Source organism: Fulmarus glacialis, unplaced genomic scaffold (assembly GCF_000690835.1).
Source record: "Fulmarus glacialis isolate BGI_N327 unplaced genomic scaffold, ASM69083v1 scaffold38556, whole genome shotgun sequence".
NCBI classification, from domain to species: Eukaryota; Metazoa; Chordata; class Aves; order Procellariiformes; family Procellariidae; genus Fulmarus; species Fulmarus glacialis.
Window position 1 is genome coordinate 8,377 of NW_009220714.1, and position 23,124 is coordinate 31,500.

Here is a 23,124-nt window from a genome sequence, read left to right on the forward strand (position 1 = left end):
GAGTGTACCCGCTATTCAAACCACCTGTTGCCAAAACGAAAGACAGAATAGAGAAGTGCAGTGGCTGCAGAGCCTTGCTTTTGAAAAGTTTCTATTTTAGGAAGAGGCTCTTTGTGTTTCCTGAAGTTTTAGCAAAAAGCAAATGCCAATTTGTCATAATTTTTTTTTGCATTTTAAGCGTTTCACTGAAAACTGATGTTTCTCCTCTTGTCCGTTTCCCTTAGTGCTCCTCACAGCAGTGAACTGTTACAGCGTGAAAGCTGCTACTCGTGTTCAGGATGCCTTTGCTGCGGCAAAACTGCTGGCGCTGGCTCTGATCATCATTCTTGGCTTCGTGCAGCTTGCAAAGGGTGAGTATGTTTCCTTTTTCTTTTGAAGGTGGTGTGCAGTTAGAGCAGAATCTGGGAATTACGGACAAAGCCCAGGAGTCCTAACCCAAGCATTTCAGAGCTAGCAGAAATGCTTTACAAGCGTCTTTTGTTCTCTTGCATGCTTGGGTGATACTTCAGCTCATGCTTTGCAAAGGGCTGAGTGCTTTTGTGCATTTTTATTTGTGAGATCTCGGATTTACCTTGCTGAAGTTATGCTGGATTTCATGCTACTGGAACCCAGCATATACCACCCAAGGTCTTTTCCATTTAATTCAGTCACTGTGCAGTCTCTCCCTTTGAGATTGCAGAGCTGCCAGGTCTACACGGACTGAAAATTTGGGTGCTGTGGCTCTCAGAAGTCTTTTCTGTAACTGGTGGCTGCTCATGGCCATTTGTTAGTAGAGAAGTATCTGCATGTGCAAACCAACCCTCAATAATTTTCCTTCTTTCACAAACTGCCCCTGTACACTTCCCTTCTTCCTGCTTCAGGTGTGGAATAGCTTGATCGAGCCCATGGGGTCACGTAGGGATGCCTGGGTCAGGCAAGGCTGCAGACACTGCATGATGAACAGTGATATTAGGGCTCTCAGCTGACACTAGTGTGCATGTCTGTCAACTAGTATCTAAAAAGAAGATAAAAATTGGAAGATAAAGCACATTTTCTGGTGATTTTGCTTGTTTTCTTCATGCACGCTTAAAATCCTCTTAAACTTAGGGAGATATTTTTTCCCAAACCCATCTGATTGATTAACTAACCCACACAGATAAGCCTTACTGTGTGCTTTTTTGTGCGAGTTTTGTGAAAATGAACTTTTCTTAGGGAACAGTACAGGCGCTATTTGTTAAATGTGGATAAAAATCTATAGATAGTCCCGGCTGTCTCTGACCTGGGAAGTGTGTGTGTGTGTTTGTGTGTGCATGTGGGTCTTTTTAATTCCTGTCTCAGCTATGGGAGCCAGTGCTGTCTTTGCAGAATTTCTTGCTTTATCGGAGGTTTTATTTTCTTCCAGCTCAGTGCCTACGCTCAACAGGAACATTGTTTGAGGCTTATCACAAAATATACCTCCTTCCTCTTCGTAACTCCCCAGGCTGCTTTGCTGAACGTTTTTTTTCTCTCTTAGAAAGAAAAGGAGAAGTAAACATAAATCTCTGTTAGTTCTTTAACATTTTACCAATAAAAGGCCTTTACAATTGTTTTTTGCTTGCAGGTAATAATCTTAATTTGCTCCTTCAGAATCACCCTCCCTCCCTCTGTACTGTTCTTTTGTCCTTTTGTTGAGGGTGAATCACTTTCTGCCCTGGTTCCTCAGGTACAAATACATGATACTGCCATTGACTTATATCTGTAACCAATGAAGAGATTTCAGTCTTGTGTACAAAAAACCCCATCCTATATTCTTCTGCCTCAGAAGCGTTTCACCTCCTGTGAAGCCTATTAGAGTTTCAAATTTTTGGTAGGTCTGGAGAGGTACAGCTATGACTTGTGTGCATCTCGCAGTTCAGCTCATTTCATGTGACCTGAGTTTCCTGCTAAACCACCTGGCCACTTCAGACAGAGTGAAAGGTAACAAGATCAAAAGCAATAGTTAGGTGATAACATCTGAAGGCAAAGACCGTTTCTTCCTGTCTGTGCACACTCAACATAAAGCAAGGTGGTTCGGAGTGGGAACCTTGGGATCTGCAGAGGATGCTCCTCCTAGAGCCAACGTTTACACCTTGTCCTAAGTGGCACACTGCTGCTTGTCTGAGTCCTGTTTTACAACATACTGCCTGTGGTCTAACATAGATTTTATTAATCTCCTTATGGAAGCTGCAAGCTCTCTGGTAAGTCCTTAAGAATGTGCAAGATCCTTTCATATGCCCTTCCTTAGCTTCCACATACATTTTGCAACTTTCTCAGCTTTTCTTTAAATCATGCCAGGTAACTTGATGCTTTTATGTAATGGAAATGCATCAAGAGATTGTCTTTTTTCTTATTTTTTCTTCAAGGAAAGCATACTACCATCACTTAAAGCATACTGAAAACAGGAAGGTGCTGCACTGTTCTCCGTCTTCGTTGGGACAAAAAATGATGGGTGCAAGGATAATTTAAATTAGCCATTAGAAAAACACTTTTAACTGTAATGCACTGCTCAAGTAGATTGTCCAGGGAGGCTCTCTCACTGGAGATTCACAAGAACAGGTTAATAAACACTTCTCTGGAATGGTTTAAGTGAGTCGAACCTGCCTTGGAGCAGAGGGACAAATGCAGTGCACCTGGAAGCCACCGTGTCTGTGCTGTCCGGGGCTGTGCTGTGCGTTAGTATGGTGCAGAGCTGCTGGACCTTCTCCAGGCGAAATACTATAGGGCCAGTCTTTTAAAGCGCTGACGCTTTTATATGGGTAACTTTTTTCTGGAAGCCTGTTTAACCTCTGAGTAGGTGGGTGATCCCGAGTCCCACGCATGGCACAGTGCCATGCCTTTGCTGCTCCTTTGTGTGCCCTTGTTTTCTTCTATACCAGTTCCAACGCTCTCTGGACAAAGAGGACTCCGAGCACTACCAGCTCAGTAAATTCAGTCCCAAGCTGGCAGCTATTATTGGGGTGAAATACACGACAGGTTGATTTGTCTGGGGCTGCAGTTTCAGCGATGAAGGGGTTGTGTGTTCCCATAACATTCCGGATAGTGCCTGAGCAGTGCTGATTAACTTGCCTTAATGGTTACTATCCCATTGCTGGTTTATGTTTACAATATCCATAAACAGAGAAGAGGAGCAATACTACAGTTTCTTGCTCAAATGTGGGAACTTCTGAGACTTCACGGTCTTTCTCTGTATTGACCTCCTGCCTTCAGCTCTTGGCTTTTTTTCTTTTTATCCTTTCGTTGGATATTTTTGTTATTTTCAGAAAAGCAGTAACATCTCAAGACAAAGAAATATGTGGCAATATTACCAAACAAAAAACAGCGTTTTCTTGTGATCTTTCTGTGGACAGCTGTTTTACATCACTTCTTTCATGCAACTTCAAAAGGAGGGTAGAAGTTGGTTTCCTATATGGACAGCCTTTCAACTACTTGAAAGTTGACTCAGTATAGCTGACCCACTTGGGATGCAATTATTTTACTAATACAAAAGTTACACTTTTAAAAGCCTTTGTGGGGCTAGAGTTGTGTTGCTTTAAAAGTTCAGTGTCCTGGACTGGGTATATTGGTGTGTAAAACCTTATATAGAGACACCCAACTATATAGCCCACCAGCCTGTAGCACTTAAATAGTATAAATAACTTATAGCATAGACAGGAGCAGGATTTCTTCACTCCAGTGTTATAAAAACTAGGCTTGTTTTTGGTCTAGTGTTTTACCAGCTCCTACAGATTGCTTTCTGGGTATATTTTGGCCATAGTCTTGACCTGGTGAGTGGGATGCCTGGGACTAGCTTGTGCAGCTGGTTTGGACAGTGGTTGTGCAGGTTTAAGGGATGTTTTCTGCACTGGGTGTGACACAGAGGTTTGTGGTTAGGTCTGCAGCTGTGCTCTTCATACCCGATCACCCTGCACCTCACAGTGCCTTAAAATCTAACCTAGGCATGAAATCGTAAAAATGTGCTAATCTTTAAGGACACACACATGCTTTTTACATGCGAGGAAATTTAGGAAAGGTTTTGATGCCAAAAAATTCTGAAACAACATATCACAGACATGTTTCAGATATATTCTTTTCTGTGGTTGATGTCCTAGCGTTTCTTAAATGTTTACCTGCCCTTGGGCAGCTCAAGCAGCGAGGTGCCGTTCCTGGCTGCTGCGCGTTCGGGGAGTGCTGCAGTGCTGGGCTCCAGCCCTCGCTGCGATTCCTCGCCAGCACTTCTGCTTAAAGAATTGGGCATTTGAGACTTAGGGAAATAGAATTTAACATTCATTTTATTGAATTATTTTTATTGAACTTACTGTCCCTTTTCCCTCTTAATGCCTGATTTCTGATCTTAAATTTCTCATCTGCGGTGCCTCGAGTGCCTGTTTGATGGCAGCAGCATTATTCTAACTCCTTTCATTGGGCTTGTCAGAGACCAGCAGAGTTGCATCTGCCGAACAAGCACAGGGTGAATTAAGGACAGAGTAGGCAGGTTTAACTCCAGACATTTGCCATGAAGAACTTAGACTAGGCAGAGTGTTTTGGTTTTTATCTTGGTTTTTTTTTTTTTAAATAGATGTGTACAATACCAGCCAGCACTGGCACCCCCCACCCCAATATTGTTTGCTCTTTGTAAAAGGTATTTAGAGGTGTAGTTGTGGCTGGCAAATTCTGAACTCGACACAGGAGCGTTTCTGAAAGTGCCAAAATGAAGATTCAAACCTTCGGTCGTTAATGTGTGCTTATCGTGGCTGTGAAGCCGCCTAAAAATACATCTAAGTACTCCAGATGCAAGGCAAGGTCTTGGCGCTGTGGGTATGCATGCACATCTGGGTACGACTTTCATTTATCGAATCCCTTTGTCTTTTGCTAGAAAACGGCCATTTGGTCTCTGTCTTTCTCTGTGAGGCTTATTTTGCTAGTTCCCTGTCCAAACTTTTTTGTTTGCCTTTTTTTTTGAGAAAAATCCTATGATTAAGAAAGACCTGGGGGAGGGAAAGTTTACTCACTCTTCCTTTCCTCCAAGATTTTCTTCTCTGCTGCCAGTGGCAACGTCAGTTGAATGTCCCAAAAAAGCCCCTTGAGCCAGACCTGGAGTGAGACGGGGGGGCTGCGCGGGGGAGCTCCGCAAGCAGCAAAGGCGAGGATACGGCTGTAAGCGTGGGGCGGGCAGGGCTGCTCTGGAGGGGTCCTGCTGACATGGCAGGAAAACTTGATTTCATGGCTGGTCATTAAAATCTCAGGTTCCCTCAGGTCTCAAAGCACAATAGCACACAGATACTAAGAGAGAACAAGAGTGGTTGTTTGAATTATCTTGGGTTTGTACCTGCACTTAATCACGCTCGGCTGTCCAGAGATGGATGGGCACTTAGTATAGCTAAAGAAATCAGCCACAAGTGTTCCTTTGACCCGGTCTCATCTCTCGTGTCCATAGCGTGAACCTGAGGGTGAACCTGATCAGCAGGTCGGTGTTTAGGAGTTTGTTTTAATTTTTTTTTTTTGTTTTGTTTCCTGTCACATCAGTCGTGACCTGCTTTTTTGCTAACTGAGGGTAGATGCAGCAATGCCTTTGCACACACTGTGTGGTGTTGTACGCAGCAGGGTAGCCATTGCGCTGGTGTCTGTGCCTGGAGGGACCAGCTCACCCAAGGGACTGGCTCTGGGATGCAACTGGGACACGAGAATCTACTGATGGTGGAGCTGTAGGTGTCTGAGATGAGTTTGGAGCCCAAAGCCAAACCAGATGGGTGTTCACCCAGCCAGCCCATGACTAACTTGTACTGTAGATCCTCTTTGGCAGACAGGAGGCAAAGCTGATGGATAATAAACGTCCTTCAAGCTTTTCAGTGCGTCCCTGCAAGTTGGGGCTGAGGCTTGTGCGCAAAAGATTGCAAGAAAAGCATGCCCTGCAGCTGCCCGTGCTGTTTCTTGTTACACTGGCATTCAGAAATGCCACTATAACATGATTTTCCAGCGGTAAGCTTTGAAGGAAAGCTATTGTGCTTCTCTTACCCACCCTCTTGTTCACGGAGCACATGGAGAGTGGAAAACTGTACTGAAGGAGAGCATGAACAAGGAAGCTGGGAAAGCTGCCAGCATCCTGCACCTCTAAATCACATCAACCACACGTTGGAGGTTAATCAGGCATCTTAACGCTGGAGAGTTGATACAACACAATTATGTTTTATGGGCCCCTCGCTCTCTAATCTTTGATTTCTTCTCCTGCCAAAGGTGAATGCAAATGCTGAGACCAGGTGGGCATGGCAGGTTAGCGTGCTATGCAGCTTGCCTGATCTGGTTTGGAGTAAGCAGTGGTTCATTTCTGCTCAGACAATTTTTTTCTTGCCCTCTCCGCCCAGAAAATTATTGGCAATTATAGATTCAAGGACAGAGTTCAGCGTGCTGGGGCTTTTGCATTTTACAAGTGCAAAGTTGCCTGTCCAAAAATAAACAAAATGCATTTAATAACAACAGCAAAAAAAAACCCAAAATACTGAAGCAGTCGGTCAGTGACCTGTGCTTCTTGTTATGATCGCTGTGAGTTGGAGTAGCTCTGTATGCACACGCTGGAAGCTTGGCCTTTAACGATGATGTGAACTTGTTGTTTGTTTAACATTGCGTATGGAGGCTCATAGCTGCGTTAACTCTTCAGGGTGGAAATGTGCCTTGACATCTGAAAAGCTGCTTTATCCAGGGAGTTGTGGATTGTAGCATGTTGCTCATTTTTGGTGTCCTGAATGAACTGCCAACTGCTAAGCTGGATCAAGATGGGTGCCTTTCATTGGAGGTGAGGAGCGCATCTCAGACTTGCCACAGGGGACCCTGCTCACCACTGTTGTGGGCTGAGTGTGTTTTAAGGCAGCTGACACGAGAGGCTCTGTTGGCTTCTCATTTTTCCAAGTGCAGCTATCCCAGCAATGCAGACATACTTAACTAGAGAGCAGCTAATACTTTGGTATTTGCTTCTTTGCATCTCTGTCTGGATCTCCTCTCTCTGTCTCTCTAAAGTCTTTGGTTGCAGCAGAAGCAGACTTTCACGCCTAAGGTCTATCAGTCGATAGCTCTGTATACCTGTGCTTGTGCTTGCATTTTCTGTTGATCCTTTCCCACAGCCTTCAACTCTGGGCTGAAATTAATGGCCTTGCCTGTGGTGCTAGAGGTGTGGGTGACAGGCAGCAGGATCTGCCCTCCCCAAACGTTCTTGGCTCTCCTGCACATCAAGCTGGTTGGCTCTGGTTAGCCCCTCCAGAGCCTGGTCAGGTGGCTCATGCTTGTTTGTCATTCTCGATCACAAGTTTCCATGGATGAGGACTGAACCTGATATGCAGATATGAAAAGAAAAAACAAGCTTATGGAAGTGGCTGGAAGCCCACTGGGTGGTTTGTTTAGGGTTTGCACCTTGCTGTTAATCTGCCCTGATAGGACAGACACGGGGGCATTTAGGACACACCTCTCCACGCTGTGTTAAGGATCAAAGGGACGTTTTGCGTGCCGTGCATCGCTCCAGGGCTCGTGCCACTGCTTCTGGGTCTGCTTCTTTGTTTCTCATCAGCAAACGTTATGCCGGCAGACGCGAAGGTTGTGAAAATCGGGAGGTGTTTGCTTAGGAGGAGGAGCGTAAAAGGTTTTTTGGTGATATCCGCAGGATGCAGAGGAGGTGGGAAAGGTAACAAAACGCTCTCTGGCCCAAGTAGTGTCCTGGTGGACCATTGCAAAAGGAGTTGTGAAGCTTGAGTAGTGTGTGGGGTGGAGTGAATCCAGGAGCCCAGACCCTTGGCTTCACCCTGGAGGACAAATAATCTTGACAAAGCTTCCCAGCAGAGAGGAACTCTTCCATAAAACAGAAGGAAGTTGTTGAAATGAGGGGAAGTGTCATAGCCTGTCCACAGCGGGTGGTGAGAACCAGGGATATAACTCAAGAGCTCCGGCTCCTCCTTGGATGCCCTCTCTGCTGGTCCAAGGTTTCTGATGGTGCCTTTCAGACCCATAAACTCGTCTGCTATGGGACCCAAGTTTAATAGCTGCTGTTCAAAACTGCTTAATGCGAAGCTGTCTGCAGAGTGGCAGCAATCGGACATGAGCAAAGAGCTTATGTGGCTACCGAGCGTGCGTTTCCTGGGGAGCCGCGAGCTGCTGCCAAAGAGATGCTCTCCTAACCCTGGCCCCTGTGCGTTTCTTGCTGTCTTGTTTTTCTGACTCAGCCGATTGAACTCTCGCTGCTTTTCTCAGGAAATGGCTCAACAGCTGAGTGGATCTTCTCCTCTGGGGTCTTTCGTATATACAGCACATTTCTCCCTGGCTCAGTTTCCTCCACGAGCAAGACACGCTGAGGGCCCCCCCTTCTCTTGCTGAGCTCTCTAGATGGCTGTGTTCCCTCTCCTCGCTGTTTAGGCAAGTTAAAATATTTAATTATCGTTAAATGCTTTCTGCAAGAGAAGATTGCTGTGCTATTAAAACCGGAATGGACATGACTGGGGAGCAAATGAACATTTTCAAAGAAATGGTCTGAACACGCACTGCATGGACCCGAAATAGGTCCCTCCCGCAGAAAGGCCCCAGGTGACCCATCGCTTGCCGGTGCAATTACCAGAGTCTTGGCAGCTGGCAAGATCAGCAAATGGGGTTTATGTCAGAGCTTGTTACCTTAATTTGGTTAATTGTAGAGCAGAGTGCAGTTGAACAGCCAGTTCAAACCAGGTTTCAGATCACCGGGGTGCGCCGGGCATGGGCAGGGCATTGCCTAGAGAGCAGCCGCGGCTGCGTGGGCTGGGGAGGACGGGGGAGCCGGGAGGGTGGGCAGAGCACGCCTTTGCCCGGGATGCTCTTGCTTTCGGACCTCACGCTCCGTGGGAGCCGTCGAGGCTGTGCTTGGTAGCCTTACCTGCAGATTTGTAACCCTTGATTTGATCCAAAGTCTGCAATTCAAACCTCCAAAGACTGGAGGCTTGAATTGCACGTTCAGGCTTGAAAGATGCAGAGTGTCTGGAACTGAGGTTCGTGCCTCCATTTTGAATTGCAGGTCCTAATGAGCATTTGTATTAGAGGAAGGACGTAAGGATGACCATGCTAGACCATCTGCCCAGTATCCCCAGTCTCCAGCTGGGCCAATAGCTAGCCTCAGTGGGTAAATGTAAGAACAAGAGGGACACATGGTGCTTTCTGGACACTTTCTCAGGCTCCAGTGCACCCCTGGGTCTTCTGCACCAGAGGAGGTACCTTTCTGTGATGGATTTCTCTTCCAAGGATCTGTCTCACGACTACTTGAACCTCTTATCTAATTGTGCATGGGGCTGCTAATGAGATCAGGGCAAGACAGGCACAGTCAGAGTTCAGCCACTGTATCTGGGATACCTTCCTGGTGTCACTGCTGGAGCTTGGCTTTTTTGCCCCAAGATATATAATGTAGTGCCAGTTATGTCTGTAAAGGCATTGCTGGTGGGCACAAATTATGATCTTTCTGGTGATCCGCTGGCTGGCAGGGTGGGACAGAGCTCTGTGGTGACAGTGGGAGAGGACGGCTGCTCTGCTGGGATGCGATCTTCAGAGCGTGTTTGTTAAGGAGCCCAGGCTCCTGTCATGCAACCAAGAAGCGATAAAGCACGAAAGAAGCAAAAGTTGTAGCAGAAGAGCATCATGTGGACACCTGAGAATACGAGTTTGTCCGCTTGGAGTGGGAAGAGACAGATCTCGGCTCCTCTGGTTATTTAATCATGTTCTGATGTGTTGTTAAATCCATTTTACCGTGGGAGCATAGAGACGTGAAATTTAGCAACTCGCTGCAAGTTTTTGGAGAGCTACAACTCTTGCTAGGTGAGGCAGGAAGAAAGCAGCGAGGTGTCAGCTCCTCAAGTGTTGAGGAGGAACAAAAAGCCCGTTCCTTCCTACCTAGTCTCCTCTCCAGGCTGCCTCCACGCTGACTTGCCACTCCTTTGCCAGTAGCTGCATCTCGGTGTTTCAAAGAGATGGGTTAGGTGCGTGCCACGGCGGGTGCAAGGAAGAGGTGTGCAAGTAATTAGTTACGTCCCACCCATCCATCCCTCTGCCCGCCACCCCTGCCACCCACAGTGTAATGAAATGCCAGGCTTTGTTTTAATTTCTTTGCTTCAGTGCTGCTCCCGTAGCGGTCCCGCGCTGCCTGTCCCTCCTCTTGCTTGTGTGTCCTGGAGTGCAGGCAGTCCTGACATACAGCCAAAGTGTCTGTACAGCCCAGCAGGCCACCGAACTGGGCTTGGACTCTTCCTTGCCCAGAGGCTGAAGATGCCTGCGGTTCCCAAGCGGGTGGCACATCCTGAATCCAGGCATGTGGTTTTGGGCTGGGGACCACCGATGCTCTCCTCCCCTCCTGGCCAGCTGGGCGAAGGCGGCAGCTCAGCCCTTCCTTGGAGGCACCAGCACATGGTTTCTGTGTGAGGTTTGGGAAGGCATGGAGCGAAACCTGCAGATGCCTCAGAAAAAGGAACACTTAGCCTGAGAGCTTTTTGCCTGCGACAGACAGAAAGAGGCTTTCGGCGGAAGTTGGTGTCCGCTTGTGGACAAGAAATTGAGGTGTGAGCCCGCGGCGTGATGCTGCTTGTGCTCCGGCTCCTCCTGGATCAGAGCATCCTCCTGATCTGATAAAGGTGGGATCTCGCGGCCCGGGTGGGAGCTGGGCTACTGGCAGAGCATGAGCAGACCTTTGAGAAGAGATGTCCCGAGGGGTGTTTGAAACGGCTAGAGAGCTCTCCTGCTCTCCTAGTCCATCTGTGTGCCATTCCAGCAGCTAATTGCAGTCGCCGTTAACAAAAAGTATATCTTATTCCCATAGCAAAAGACCTGGAGAGAATTAGACTGATAATTATTCAGGAGGGGCAGAAAATAAACTCAGGAAAGCTGAGCCTGAGGGATCGAGCAGAATGTGATACCATGCACGCCCACCTCCTGCTCAGCCTTACTGTTCACAGCCAAGCTGGGGCATTAATGCTGAATTAAGATTATATGACTGAACCTATAAGCCAGGAATTAAGGTTAAACTCGCAGCATTATATCAGTCTCTTTGCATTTCCTGGCTTTCCTGTTACACTCTGATGTACATGTTCTAACCTCACTTTTTAAAAACGACTGGTGCATTTTGCTAAGGAGATTCAGTGGCTAAAGGGACATTAAATAGAACCAGCATATCCCAAGGTAGATTCAGAAGAGACCTTGCTAGCAAGGAGGTGCTGGGAGAGAGGGACAAGGCAACACCAGTGGAGAACTGCGATCTGCAGTGGGATCTGGACAGGTAGAGCCTTGGAAAACTCGTGTTTCCCAGACCTGATTGCCCAGTGCATGCGCTGTGCTGTGGTCCCGGCTCTTCTGCAGCTCACACCCACAGAATCTCCTTGCAAGTGGGATAGCAATCGGGCAGGGAGGAAGGCAGAGGGGAGCTGGTTTTCTGTAGTTTTGTGAGCGGAGAGCATTTTGGACACCGTGTTAGGGAATATCATTTTTCCCTGGTAGGACTCAGCAGGAGGGAGAAAGGAGGTGAAGAGAGCAACGCCCAGGATGGAAAGGATGGGGATAGAGCTGGAGGAGAGAGAGGGAAGGACACGATGTGGCTCTCCCACGCGCACAGGGCAGCTCCGTGTCACTGGCACAGATTTGGAGCAGTCCTTGCGAACCCCCATGAATGAAAGATGCACCAGCAGACCGATAGTGCCGAGGGAAAAGTCCCCCTTTCCCACTGCTAGAAAGATGAGTGCGAGGCGTTAAAAGGTCCGTGCATCGATATTTGTTACCCAGCCTCTGCAAACGTGGCCTTTGGTGGCACAGGGGAGTGAAAGTTTCCAGCATGAGATGGGAAGAGAGGAAAAATGCCTGGTATATTAGCATTCCTCCCCTTTCCCCAGATGCACGTCCTGGGTACCTTGTGCTAAGAGATGAAGGGTTAAGCTCCAGGCCCTGCTGACTGCCATGTGATGCAGTTGCTGGGCCGATTAGTAAAGATCTGTGCCCTAAGAGGAATCACATGGGCTTCGACAGGGCTCCCTGGATGCAAACGTGCCCTGCCGAATCCTGCCTCGCTCCCTGCTTCCATCCTCGCCAAGGGGAGCGCTGGGTCCAGGGAGGGGAGCGTGGCTTCGCCATCCCAGGCCGACACCCAGGCTCCACATCAAAAGGCAGGGAACAAAACAACTGCAGAGCATTTTAAAGCAAAATAAATAAACCCTTGGCTGCTCCGGGAGAGTTCTTACCAAAGGTACAATCGAGTCATCTATTTATGGCTTTTTATTTCAAAAGCAGATACGTAACAGGAACTTTTGATATTCAAGTCCTAAAGAAGCTAACTTCTGATATTCAAGCCCCAAAGAACCTGACTTCCCACAATCAAAGGGATTGCCATAATCCTCTGCTTTATCAGGTGGCTGGTGGGACTAGAGGAAATCCTGGGTTTCTGCTTTATTGGGTGGCTGGTGGAAGTGGAGGAAATCCTGGGGTTTTATCGAATGAAAGCAGCTTTCAGTTGAGAGGACAATGTGACAATGTCTGTTTGCATAGCATCCTCCAGCAGGAAGGTCCCCAGAATGTTTTCTTCGCAGGGAGAAGATATCTGGGTGATAGCACGTTGCAGTGTGAGAAAGTTTTGAGGACTCAGTAATGGCCAGTTGCTTGAGACAAGTATATTTGGGGCTGATTATTTGGTGCATTATTCCAGATGAACTAAGCACTGTAAAACTGGAGGAATCAGCTCAACAGAAATATGCAGACACGCTCTCTAGCATAACCCGAAATGCATCAGCATGATAATTAAGTATCCCAAGAGCAGCTTTTGCCTCCAGGTTTCTCTGTTTCAACACCCACAAAGGGCCTTGGGGTTCACCGTCCATCTGCATCGATCCCTTCTTGGTTTTGTTTTCTGCAGGTGATGTGACAAACCTGACTCCTGAGCACTCCTTCAAAGGCACAAAAGTAGACGTGGGGAACGTTGTGTTAGCTTTGTACAGTGGTCTCTTCGCCTATGGAGGATGGTAAGATGCAGCCCTGTCTCTCTTTTTCAGTGCTAAATACTGTAGTTCATTCCTTTGTCCCCAGATTGCGTTTGCAGGAAGAGTGTGGTCCAAGACTTTCCATCTTTCTTGTAACCTGGGCAATGAGGCAGATGCTTTGGGTTTGCCTAGTAATGTTAATAGTGCTACTTCACGCCCTGTTTCCAGCAAAGACATAGAAGCACGAAGAAGTGGTGGTGATCATGGGATTTAGAAGAGGCAGCAGATGACGGGTTGCTTGGTGCAGCTCCTAGGTGGTGTTAAGAGTAAGCAGCAGGGTGGGTTTAGCTAGCGGAGGAGAGATGCGTTACCTGCCAACAGATTATGTAGAGCACCAAACTGAAGCTCCTGGAGAGCTTCTTTATGAGACCCTTCGAGCACTTGCAAGCACAAGGACCCTGCTCAATTTGCTGTGAAAACAGGCCAGTTGCTGCCATCCTTATCGCCTGGAGGGTGGCTCTGTTGCTTGTGGGTCCAGCTCTTCACCTGCGGTCACCCCTCCTGTTGCAAGGAAGCTGGCAGCATGGTGTGCTTGATCCACCAGCACCATCCCGGGTGTGCGCTTTGCCGGGTTTGTACCGTAGGTCTTGGACTAGGCATGAGCCATCGTAAGTTTTACCGCAGGTTTCAGTCTCTCTACCCCTCCTGAAATTCCCTTGCAGATGAGTAAGATGAAGGGCTTCGTTTATTCCATGGACTAACCAGAATTAACCACTGTTCTTTTTGAATTACAGGAATTACTTGAATTTTGTTACAGAAGAGATGATAAATCCCTACAGGTAGGTGTGTGTCCTGTGATGACTTCCCTAGGAGGAAAACTTGTTCTTGGGAAGCCCTGTCCTCATGTGTGTGACAGGGTTGCTAATTGGCCCAGAAGCCAAGGTCTTTTTCTAGGGAAATAGAAAATGAGGTAAATTAATGGCATTGTTCCTCCCTGGAATAGAGGAAGGGGAATAATAATCTCTGTATGAGAAGGGCTGTTGCTTATGCTGCTTTCCTGTACTGCTAATATTATCAGTGTTGTTGGACAGTCCTGCTTCCTTGGCATGGCACCTCTCTGAATTATAGGCGGGGAAGAAGCACTCGTGGCTTTATTACTGTCTTTTATAAACTCCCACAAGATTATTTGTGCGTACAGATGTTTGTCATGTGCTCTTCCTGTTCTCTTGAGCAATAGCTGCTTTCTGCGCTGCTCGTGCCTTTCAGGGTTATGCAGGGGACCTGGTGAGATGAGGGTGGGCAGGACATCGCTGATAAATCATTTTTGCTCCTAGGGAAGGTGCCCATGAGGCGCTGTCGATACGAGCTTCAGGGTCACTTGTGCAAGAACCCATTCCTGGCTGACCCTGGCAGTGATTAATGCCTGCTGGGAAGCATAAGATTTGATACGCCCTTTCCTTGACAAACACAGTTATAAAAAAGTTTTTGCAGATTGCAATTATTTTCTTGTCTTCTGAATGCAGTCACGGTATTTGACCCTCTCCTCCTGTGGCTTTGAGCTCCACTGGACCAATTATACGTGGCATCAAGCAGAGTTTCCTTTTTCAGTTTCCGCTCGCAAATGAAGTTAGACTATTTGGAAAGGCAAATTGGTACCAACACAACCTCGTCTTTACAAACCCACTCAGACCGTGTCTGAACTCATTTTCTTTGAGTTTCATCAGTCCAGCCAGCTGCACAGAGTTAGAGCCTAAAAACTGCCCACTAAATCCCTGATCTTTCCATCTCCCACAAGAAACCCACCAGCACAAATGCTTCTCCTTTGCCCAGAACAGAATGCGTGTGCTAATGCCACTGGCTAGCAAGAACCACGGGGGTTATTTTTAATGAATTGCCTTTGCAGTGATCTTGGATTACTGCTTGCCTAGACAGCCAGAGTCTCTCCGTGCAAAAAGTCCCTTCTGCCATAATCCTTCACTCTACATCTGTCAGCCTCCAGGCTGTTCCCGTGTGGGCATCTTCTCCTCTCCCAGGGGAGCAGCGTGTGGCTGGGAAACGGGACATGCTGAAGAGCCAAAAAAGAGCAGAATGGCTCCAGCAAACTTTAAGCGAGCGCAGGAGGGCTGCAGCATGAGCCACCGATCCCTGGCATCAGCAGCTCTCTTCGAACTGCCGTGCTCCATTACAATTTATATTTTCTTCCTAGAAACCTGCCTCTGGCTATCATCATCTCACTACCTGTAGTCACTTTGGTTTATGTGCTGACAAACTTGGCATACTTCACGACCCTGTCGACGGACCAGATGCTGACGTCCGAAGCCGTGGCTGTGGTAAGATAGATGCATTTCTGATGTGACTCATCTGTTTTCCAGGGCTGGTTAAATTAGACTTATAATCTCTGCATGCATCTCCTAGTTTGTTCCATGCTGATCATGGCTGCTTACAAAAAAGCTGATGTTTGACAGGAGATAAAGAGCAACTATGACAGGAGCAGGGAAGAACAGTGTGATATCAAGTGGGATTAATCACAGACAATAGTGAGGGTGGGCAGACAGTTAATGCTGCTCTTAATTCGTAAATATGCAAGGTTGCTGCTGGCCTCATGACTTATCATCAGTTACCAGAGCATGATATTTATGGGAAAAGGTCATTCACTCAATACTGAACTAGTTTGTTCTTTCTCTGTCTCTTCCTTGTTTTAATTAAGAGAGAAAAATAATACTTCTATTAATTAAAATGCCATTGCGGTCAGAAATCCTGGTTGCTTTAGAAGCGAGCAGCATGGTATGACCTTGAAAACTGAGTGTGACCAGGATTGTTCAGTGCTTCAAGGGGAATCTCCCAGTCCAAGATAAGCTGGTCTGGGCCGTTCAGGTGACAGCGCTCCATCCTTTGGGTTAGTACCCAGCCCCCTCCAGCCTGGACGCACGCAGTGCGGAGTTACTGGAGATGCCAGCCTGTGTTGCATTGCTCTAGTTGTGTGCCTTTGCAAGTCTTGAAATCAATATAATAGTGTTGGCGTAAAGTAGTGGTGAAGCAGCGCAGGATCAGTTTGTGATATAAAACTACAACTCCAGGTCACTGTGTTTCAAAGGGGCTGTGTCCCAGGGTCCTTACTCAGCAATTGGCAGTAGCTGCGTGTCTGAATCTCCTCGCAGTTTCCATTTGGTCTTGAACTTTTGGATAGCCGTTCTGATAAATGTTGTGTCCTGACTCTGAGGGAAGGGCTTTCTGCTGATTTTTTTGCAGTTCCACAATATGCTTTTTCAGGAAGGAGGAGCAGCACATGGTAATATGGAAAACTCCGTAACAGCTTCAGCACTAAGCCATGTCATTGGTTCAAATTTCTACAAATATTAAGTCTTTGTAGGCAGCTGTGAGTTCTTTTGGACGTTCTGGGTGTGAAGTGTCTGTCTTGTTGCCCCCCATTTAGGATTTTGGGAACTATCACCTTGGCGTCATGTCCTGGATCATACCTGTTTTTGTTGGCTTATCGTGCTTTGGATCTGTTAATGGGTCTCTCTTCACTTCTTCCCGGTAGGTTTCTTGCTCAATTTTGTGGTTTTTGTTTACAAGTCACGCTTAATGCCTCTTCATTTGGAGTTGTCCTCCAAAGAGTGGCTGTGGGTAGACACAAAGTCTAAAGGGTCTGGAGGCCATGTGGGGAATGCAGGGGAAAAAAAAGTAAGACTTTAAAACCATATCCAGTTTAAAGGAAACCCTTTCAGTGGTCTTAGTCTTCTGTTCCTCAGGCAAAGTCCTGTTGAAGTTATTAGAACATAAACAAACACAGGCTTGGGGCTCAGTGATGTTGCCTGAGAAAGTGGCGTTAATGAAAAGCAGAAACTTATGAAACTTCAGGGCTAAGAATCCCTCCAGAAAGAGGAGAAAGGACGGGGCAGGACGGGGACTGAGATGGTTCCAGCTCTGACACGCATCTCCCGGGTTGGCTTAGGAAAGTCACTTAATAGCTCTCTTTGGAAAGGGCGATATAAATACATCTTTTCTTTGTCTGTCTCCAGCTTTCCTTCTAAGACAGGGACTTTCCACTGTGCATGTGCAGAACACCCTGTGCTGGGGTCTGATCCTGGAGAGCCCCACTCCCGAACCAGTGACTAGCAAAAGGGCACAGCTGGCATCGTGCAAGGCACCACTAAGGTGGAAAACCTGCGTGGAGCCCGGGCGTTTCAGCCTTGCTGCCTCAGCACTGTCTAGGCTGAGCTTGGGCTGTCCCCACTTGTTTTGTGCTGAAGACAAGCCCCAGCCCGGGGCTGAAGGTTGCAGAGGTGATAACTGCTCTGTCTCCCCCACCTCAGGCTGTTCTTCGTGGGATCCCGAGAAGGACACTTGCCTTCAATCCTGTCTATGATTCACCCCAGGCTTCTCACTCCTGTGCCATCCCTCATCTTTACGGTAAGCACCTGGGTCTGTGGTGATGGGCATCGACCTGGTATTGAGAAACGGGGGGGCGTAGGATCCCATCGGAGTGGTTGGAGGGGGCTACTTGGGCACCACCTCTAGACACAGCCATTCCTGCATGCACCTACAGGAGAGGATAGACCCTTCTCATCATATCCTCATATTCCACTTCTGTTTTGAAATCGCTCCAGGCACCGATTGAAAATAGCTTAAATAAATAAAAAATAATCAATGTGATTCTTTTCCTGGCAGGTAGTTCTAAAATACCTGTATTTAGTGTTGTAACATATGTGGTTTTGCCTACTCCCTTTACTAATGGCTTTTTTTCTGGATGCAGTGCATCATGACCCTGCTCTATGCCTTCTCCAACAATATTTTCTCAGTCATCAACTTCTTCAGCTTCTTCAACTGGCTGTGCGTGGCTCTGGCCATCATCGGCATGCTGTGGCTGCGTTACAAGAAGCCAGAGCTGGAAAGGCCCATCAAGGTGAGAACAATGTGGTAATTGTGTGGTGGGTCCTCCCTGAGTCCCTTCTCAGCACCAGGGAAGGTTCAGCAAGTACGGCTGCTTGTGCTGTACGGAAGAGGGACTGGGATGGCCAGCATGCCGGGGAAATGTTGTCTTGTAGCTAACGCAGGTGTCCCTGCTGCATGGAAATCTGCCAAATGTGAATTGGTGCAGGAGGTCGAAGAGCTGCCATGGCCACGGGGACATCAGAGTGAAGGAGGCTCTGGGTGTCAGAGATGCGGGTGTTCTGGTGGGGTAGCCCAGTGGGAAGCTCTCAATGAGTAACATATTCCCCAGGACAAATCATAGGCTGTGGCTCTCAGTGAAACACTCTGTACCATCATGGAATTCACTTAAAATAGTTTTTTAATAAAGCAGACAAACCCACGCCTGCAGAGATGAGAACTTTGTTCTCTTTGTCCTTGGCCAGCTTGGCAGTACCGTGTCCCATCTGGGAGGAGGCCAAGATCATGTCAGCCACAAGCATGTCTGCCTTCCTTAAAGGCATGTTTCTCACTCATCCCCCAGCACGCTCAGGTCTCTGCAAGGCAACAGGCAGTGAGAGAGAAACAAACTCACAAACCTGTACCGGTGCCTTCCCAAAGTAACTCTTTGCAGGGTGTTTCCTTTGATTTTTGGTTTTTCTTCTAAAAGCTGGGCTGCTCTCAGCGGGTGCCCTGCTCAGAGCAGCGTAGCCGAGTCCCCCAAGAAACTGCCGAGAAGATGCGATGGTCTGTGCTGTGGTTGCTGCTGGATTTGATGCTGTTGGTACAGATGCTTTCTATAAGGAATCATTCAAGTATGGAACTGGGGTCAAAAAAAGGGTGCTGAGAAAGGCTCATGGCTCTTGGCAAGCCACATCTCCATGCTTTGTTTTGCTGGTTTTAAATGTATATGTTAGGTGTTAGCCTGCATCTGTTCTCTCCAGGATTGATGAAGAGCACTGCCTAAATCGATACCTTCCCCCTGGCAGTTCAAGGTCGTGGTCCCCTTGTTCAGAGCATGGGGACAGACAGGAGGACTGTCCACGTAGGGGTCCACGGTGGAACACGAACTCCTTCCCTCCCCGGGCTGTACAGCTAGATAAACTTCACTGGAAAGTGTACCCTGTTCCCCTGATACAACTTCTAACCTGTTCTTTGGGTCTTGTTTAGGTGAACATCTGCCTGCCCGTTTTCTTCATCCTGGCCTGCTTGTTTCTCATTGCTGTTTCCTTCTGGACGACACCGAAGGAATGTGCGATTGGCTTTGCAATCATCTTCAGTGGGATCCCTGTTTACTTTTTTGGGGTCTGGTGGCAAAACAAGCCCAAGTGGGTTCTCCAAGGCATCTGTAAGTATTACCAGTGAAGAGCAAGGGTGCAGCCTTGGCTTTTGCTCCAAAAATAGCAGCTTCTCGGTGAGCATGCTACAGCTAGTAGCACTGGCTTTCCTTGGTGTAGTGGAAGCTTCCAATGTCTTGGCTCTGATCAATTCTTATTTAAGTAAAACAGGTTTTAACCTGATGATTACCTTATCTACCAAGCACCCAAAATGCACCCTGACTTGCAATAATTGCAAAGTTTGGGCCAAATACCATGGGGTTTTTTTATCTTGGCAAACAGATTGTTGTTATGCAGTGGAGCGTAATTCGCTGAGCACATTGCTGCCTTTCTTCTGCCTCCTGTAAAAGCACAGGGTCAAGCCTTTTGTCAGCAGAGAATCCCTTTCTAGTGGTGTAGGAAGGGAAAAGAAGTAACAGCGTAACAGTCTGAGCACAGTTGGCCTCAGCTGCTGAAAATGCGTAATTAGTCCCAATCCATCGCTTAGCCAGTGCTAACATTTCTGATGCAGTCAAAGCTCTCCTTGGCATCAAAATGTGGCACCAGAGCAGAGGGAGGGGAAAATCCCCTGGATGTTTTCTCTTGCAAGGTTTATTTTTAAGGTATCTTTGTATAAGGTTTTCCAGCGGCTGACACTGCACCAAGGTGTATTTTGAAGGGATGGAGAGTCTGTGCTTGGCACGTGTAACCTCTGTCTGAACCACTGAATCAAGAAAGTCAATCCGTGTTGTCCAAGTAACTAAACTCTACCATCTGCCTCCCAGCTCTCATACAACAGGCTGACCTAGAAAAGCAGACAAGTAGAAATGCCCAGCCTTAGATGGATGCTTTTTATGAAGAAGAAAAAGGCTTTTAACAGTGCTCAGCACTTGTTACTCTTTTTTTCCCCCATCTCTCTCTCTCTCTCTCTCACTCACTTTTTTATTCTGAGTATTAGGCTCAGTTCCTGGAAAAGCCATTTTTGCAGTGCCTGGGTGGCAAATTACCATATTAATTGTTTTCCACCACCAAAGGCTTGTAAGGAGAATATAGAAAATATTCTGGGAACACAGAATGATAATCCTGCAAATGTCCAGTTAGAAACATATGAACTTTAAACACGTGTATATTCATATATTGCAGATAATTTGATCACCTCCAACTGATCCAAGTTTGACTTTGTGTGTAGTTAGAATTAGTGTTAGCTTTACCTGGCAAGACTATCTTGTGATCTCCAAACACGCAGTGAAGCAGCAGAAAGCACAGGTGTGTTTGGATACCAGCCACCAAAACTAATGGGTGGAAAAATGAAGTTACTTCAGTTTAGCACCTTTCCTGTGCCAACTTGCATCTGAAATGCTTCCTTTGCTCTTCACCTGCTCTGTGCAAGGCAGTGGGCTCTGCCTTGTGTTCGGTATGCTGAGTTGGTTTTGTCCTGGGTACTTGAGCCTTTAAAGAAGCTGTGTGCACATACAGCCAAGGTTTTCAAAATTGGAACTAAAAGCATTGGCTCATATTTTCTATGCCCATTCCTGAAAAAAAACTTGCAGTTCTGACATCCCAACTTAGTTACCGTGTCACCATGCAATTAGAAACTGGTGTCAAGAAGTACCGGAGCCTCTCTCAGGGCGGCACAGCATCCTTGCTGCAGGAGCAAAGCTCCCAGGGTTACATGTTTAAGTTCTGGGCACGAATAGAGAGTAGCCCGCGGCTCATTTGCTTTCAAGTCTTAAATTGTATTTGGACTAATCTTGCTCAGAACCACGGTGGGGAGGCAAATGGATCAGCCCTTTTGAGGCAGAGTATCATGAACCGAGACCAAGATATATGTTGGGCCCCTGCGTACAATCTCTGACCTGTACTTTGCTTTCTTCCCCATAGTCTCCGCAACAGTCCTGTGCCAGAAACTGATGGAAGTGGTTCCGCAAGAATCATAAGCAGGAAAAGCAGAGACATTCAGCTCAAGGAAACGCACAATATTATTTTAAGACGACACAAAGAGAAAACGCTTCTGATCCCTCGTAAACGAAACCTAGGCACTGGAGCACCCCGTCGGAGCTGCTTTGTGTCTGACACCATGCCCCCAGCTCTGCCTTGCCTCCTCCAGCCCCTCCATCACCACCCTTTAGCCTGGCAGATGAGCAACCCTGCGACGAGAAGTTCTTGGTACGAATGTGGGCCAGGAGGAAGAATTCCTGCCAGCAGCTTCAAAGGGGTCCTGCCTGTCTGGCGGCAGCGAGTCCAACCAGCCTCTGTGTGTGTGTGACACTGAGGGCTGCACTTCAGTGCTGTGTAGGCTGACTTGGTTAGGGTCTGGGATCCCCCAGACGATGGCAGATCTGCTCACGAGCCCGGTTTGCTTGTTGCCAGCTGTACGAATGTGTCTGGGGCTGGGACTGTCGCAGAGCCACAGGGTGGTCCTGAGCCTGGCCCACCCTGGTCAAGGGCGGGTGATTGGGAAGCAAAGGCTGTGTAGGCTGACTTGGTTAGGGTCTGGGATCCCCCAGACGATGGCAGATCTGCTCACGAGCCCGGTTTGCTTGTTGCCAGCTGTACGAATGTGCCTGTGTCTGGGGCTGGGACTGTCGCAGAGCCACAGGGTGGTCCTGAGCCTGGCCCACCCTGGTCAAGGGCGGGTGATTGGGAAGCAAAGGTTGGCTGATGTTGGCTCACACACTCACACACACACAAACTCATACCAAAATACATGCTGCTGGACGCTTTGGACTCTGTCCACTGGCAGTGACTTAGGTGAGACAAGGCAAAGCAGAATTAGTGTCAGAGAAATGATGTGGGGAGGCCTCGTCTGACTTCATTGCGTTCCTGACAAGAGCACTCGGGGTCCCCTGCCACTGCCTGGCTTTTATCTCTCAGATCCAAGCCATCTCCCTGCTATTGAGCCAGTCCTCCGGGATGCTTTTCACCAGAATGCCCATCCTGTGGCCCTGTGAATTAGCACTGGAGCAGGTGCAGGCCTGAGGGTGGAGTTCCTCCTGATAAACCCAGGGAATTGCAAATAGCAGAAGGCCAAGTCCTTGGCTTGCTCACTCCATGTGTTTCTGTAGCTAGGCTGTCATCCAGCATGGGATGAGCAGCATCATGCTCTCCAAATGGCCCTGTTCGTTGCCCTCGGTGTGATTCATGTTTGCCCCTAAACCATTTGCAAAGAGAAAATAAGGGTGGGATTCCCTTGGCTCGTTCCCTGGGGTCTGTCTGTGCATTGCCTGTCACCGTGCTCTTTGTTATGCTCTGTCTCTTCTAGAACGTGCAGTGGAGATGGGACCGACTGGCTGTGGGGGTGTAGAAAGGGGCAGATGTCCCCGGATGGCTGGAGCCCGGCTTTAATCTCTGCTGTAGATGGTCTGTTTTGCTCTAAGCAGGACTGGAGGCCTGTTCCTCCTTTGTGCAAAACTGCAGCATCAAGTTTGGCTTGGTGAGATGCCCCCACCAACATCCCCCTGTTCAGGGGGTGGTCTTTGAGCATAAACCACGATCTGCATGCGAAATCTTGTTTTGCTGTTGTGGGTGGTGCAGTCCCATCCCCTGAGCCCACCCAAAATTCCTCTAGTTCCCAAGTAATCAAAACTCCCCTCTCAGGAACATGTTGCTGTCTTTGGTCAAAAGCATCACCTTTTCAGCAAAACTGTAGTTCTTGAACAATTTGCTCATAATGCCTCTGTGCTCAAGGTGGTAGTCAGTTGGAAATCAAAAGCATCTTTTTCCCACAAGTGAGCTGCTTCAGTCTCTGTTACGGTTCTTCTTTGTGCTTGTGCTTTGTGCAAATGGGTTGTTGAACTACTTTTTCTCCTCAATATTTTTGTAAACTAAGCTGTTTGGAAGCTGGGATCCTCCAAGAGCTAACATCTTCTGCTGGATTCTCCTCTTAGCATAGAGTTATTTTGGATGAAGAGGCATTAAGGGCATCGATGGTACTAGCTCATGCTTTGTCCTTTTAAGAAGTTCTTTAGCAAAAAAAG

The 23,124-nt window shown here is 47.7% G+C and overlaps 1 protein-coding gene across 1 annotated transcript; it reads left to right on the top strand.

Moving 5' to 3' along the window:
• Positions 1-224: 224 nt before the first annotated feature.
• Positions 225-21,188, top strand: SLC7A5 (solute carrier family 7 (amino acid transporter light chain, L system), member 5; the record flags this gene model as incomplete). The annotated part of the gene is made up of 9 exons (XM_009580857.1): positions 225-350; positions 12,857-12,962; positions 13,715-13,759; positions 15,127-15,250; positions 16,354-16,457; positions 17,237-17,333; positions 17,677-17,826; positions 19,002-19,179; positions 21,029-21,188. Coding segments are annotated over 9 exons (986 nt in total), but the record flags the coding sequence as incomplete, so codon positions are not given.
• Positions 21,189-23,124: the final 1,936 nt, after the last annotated feature.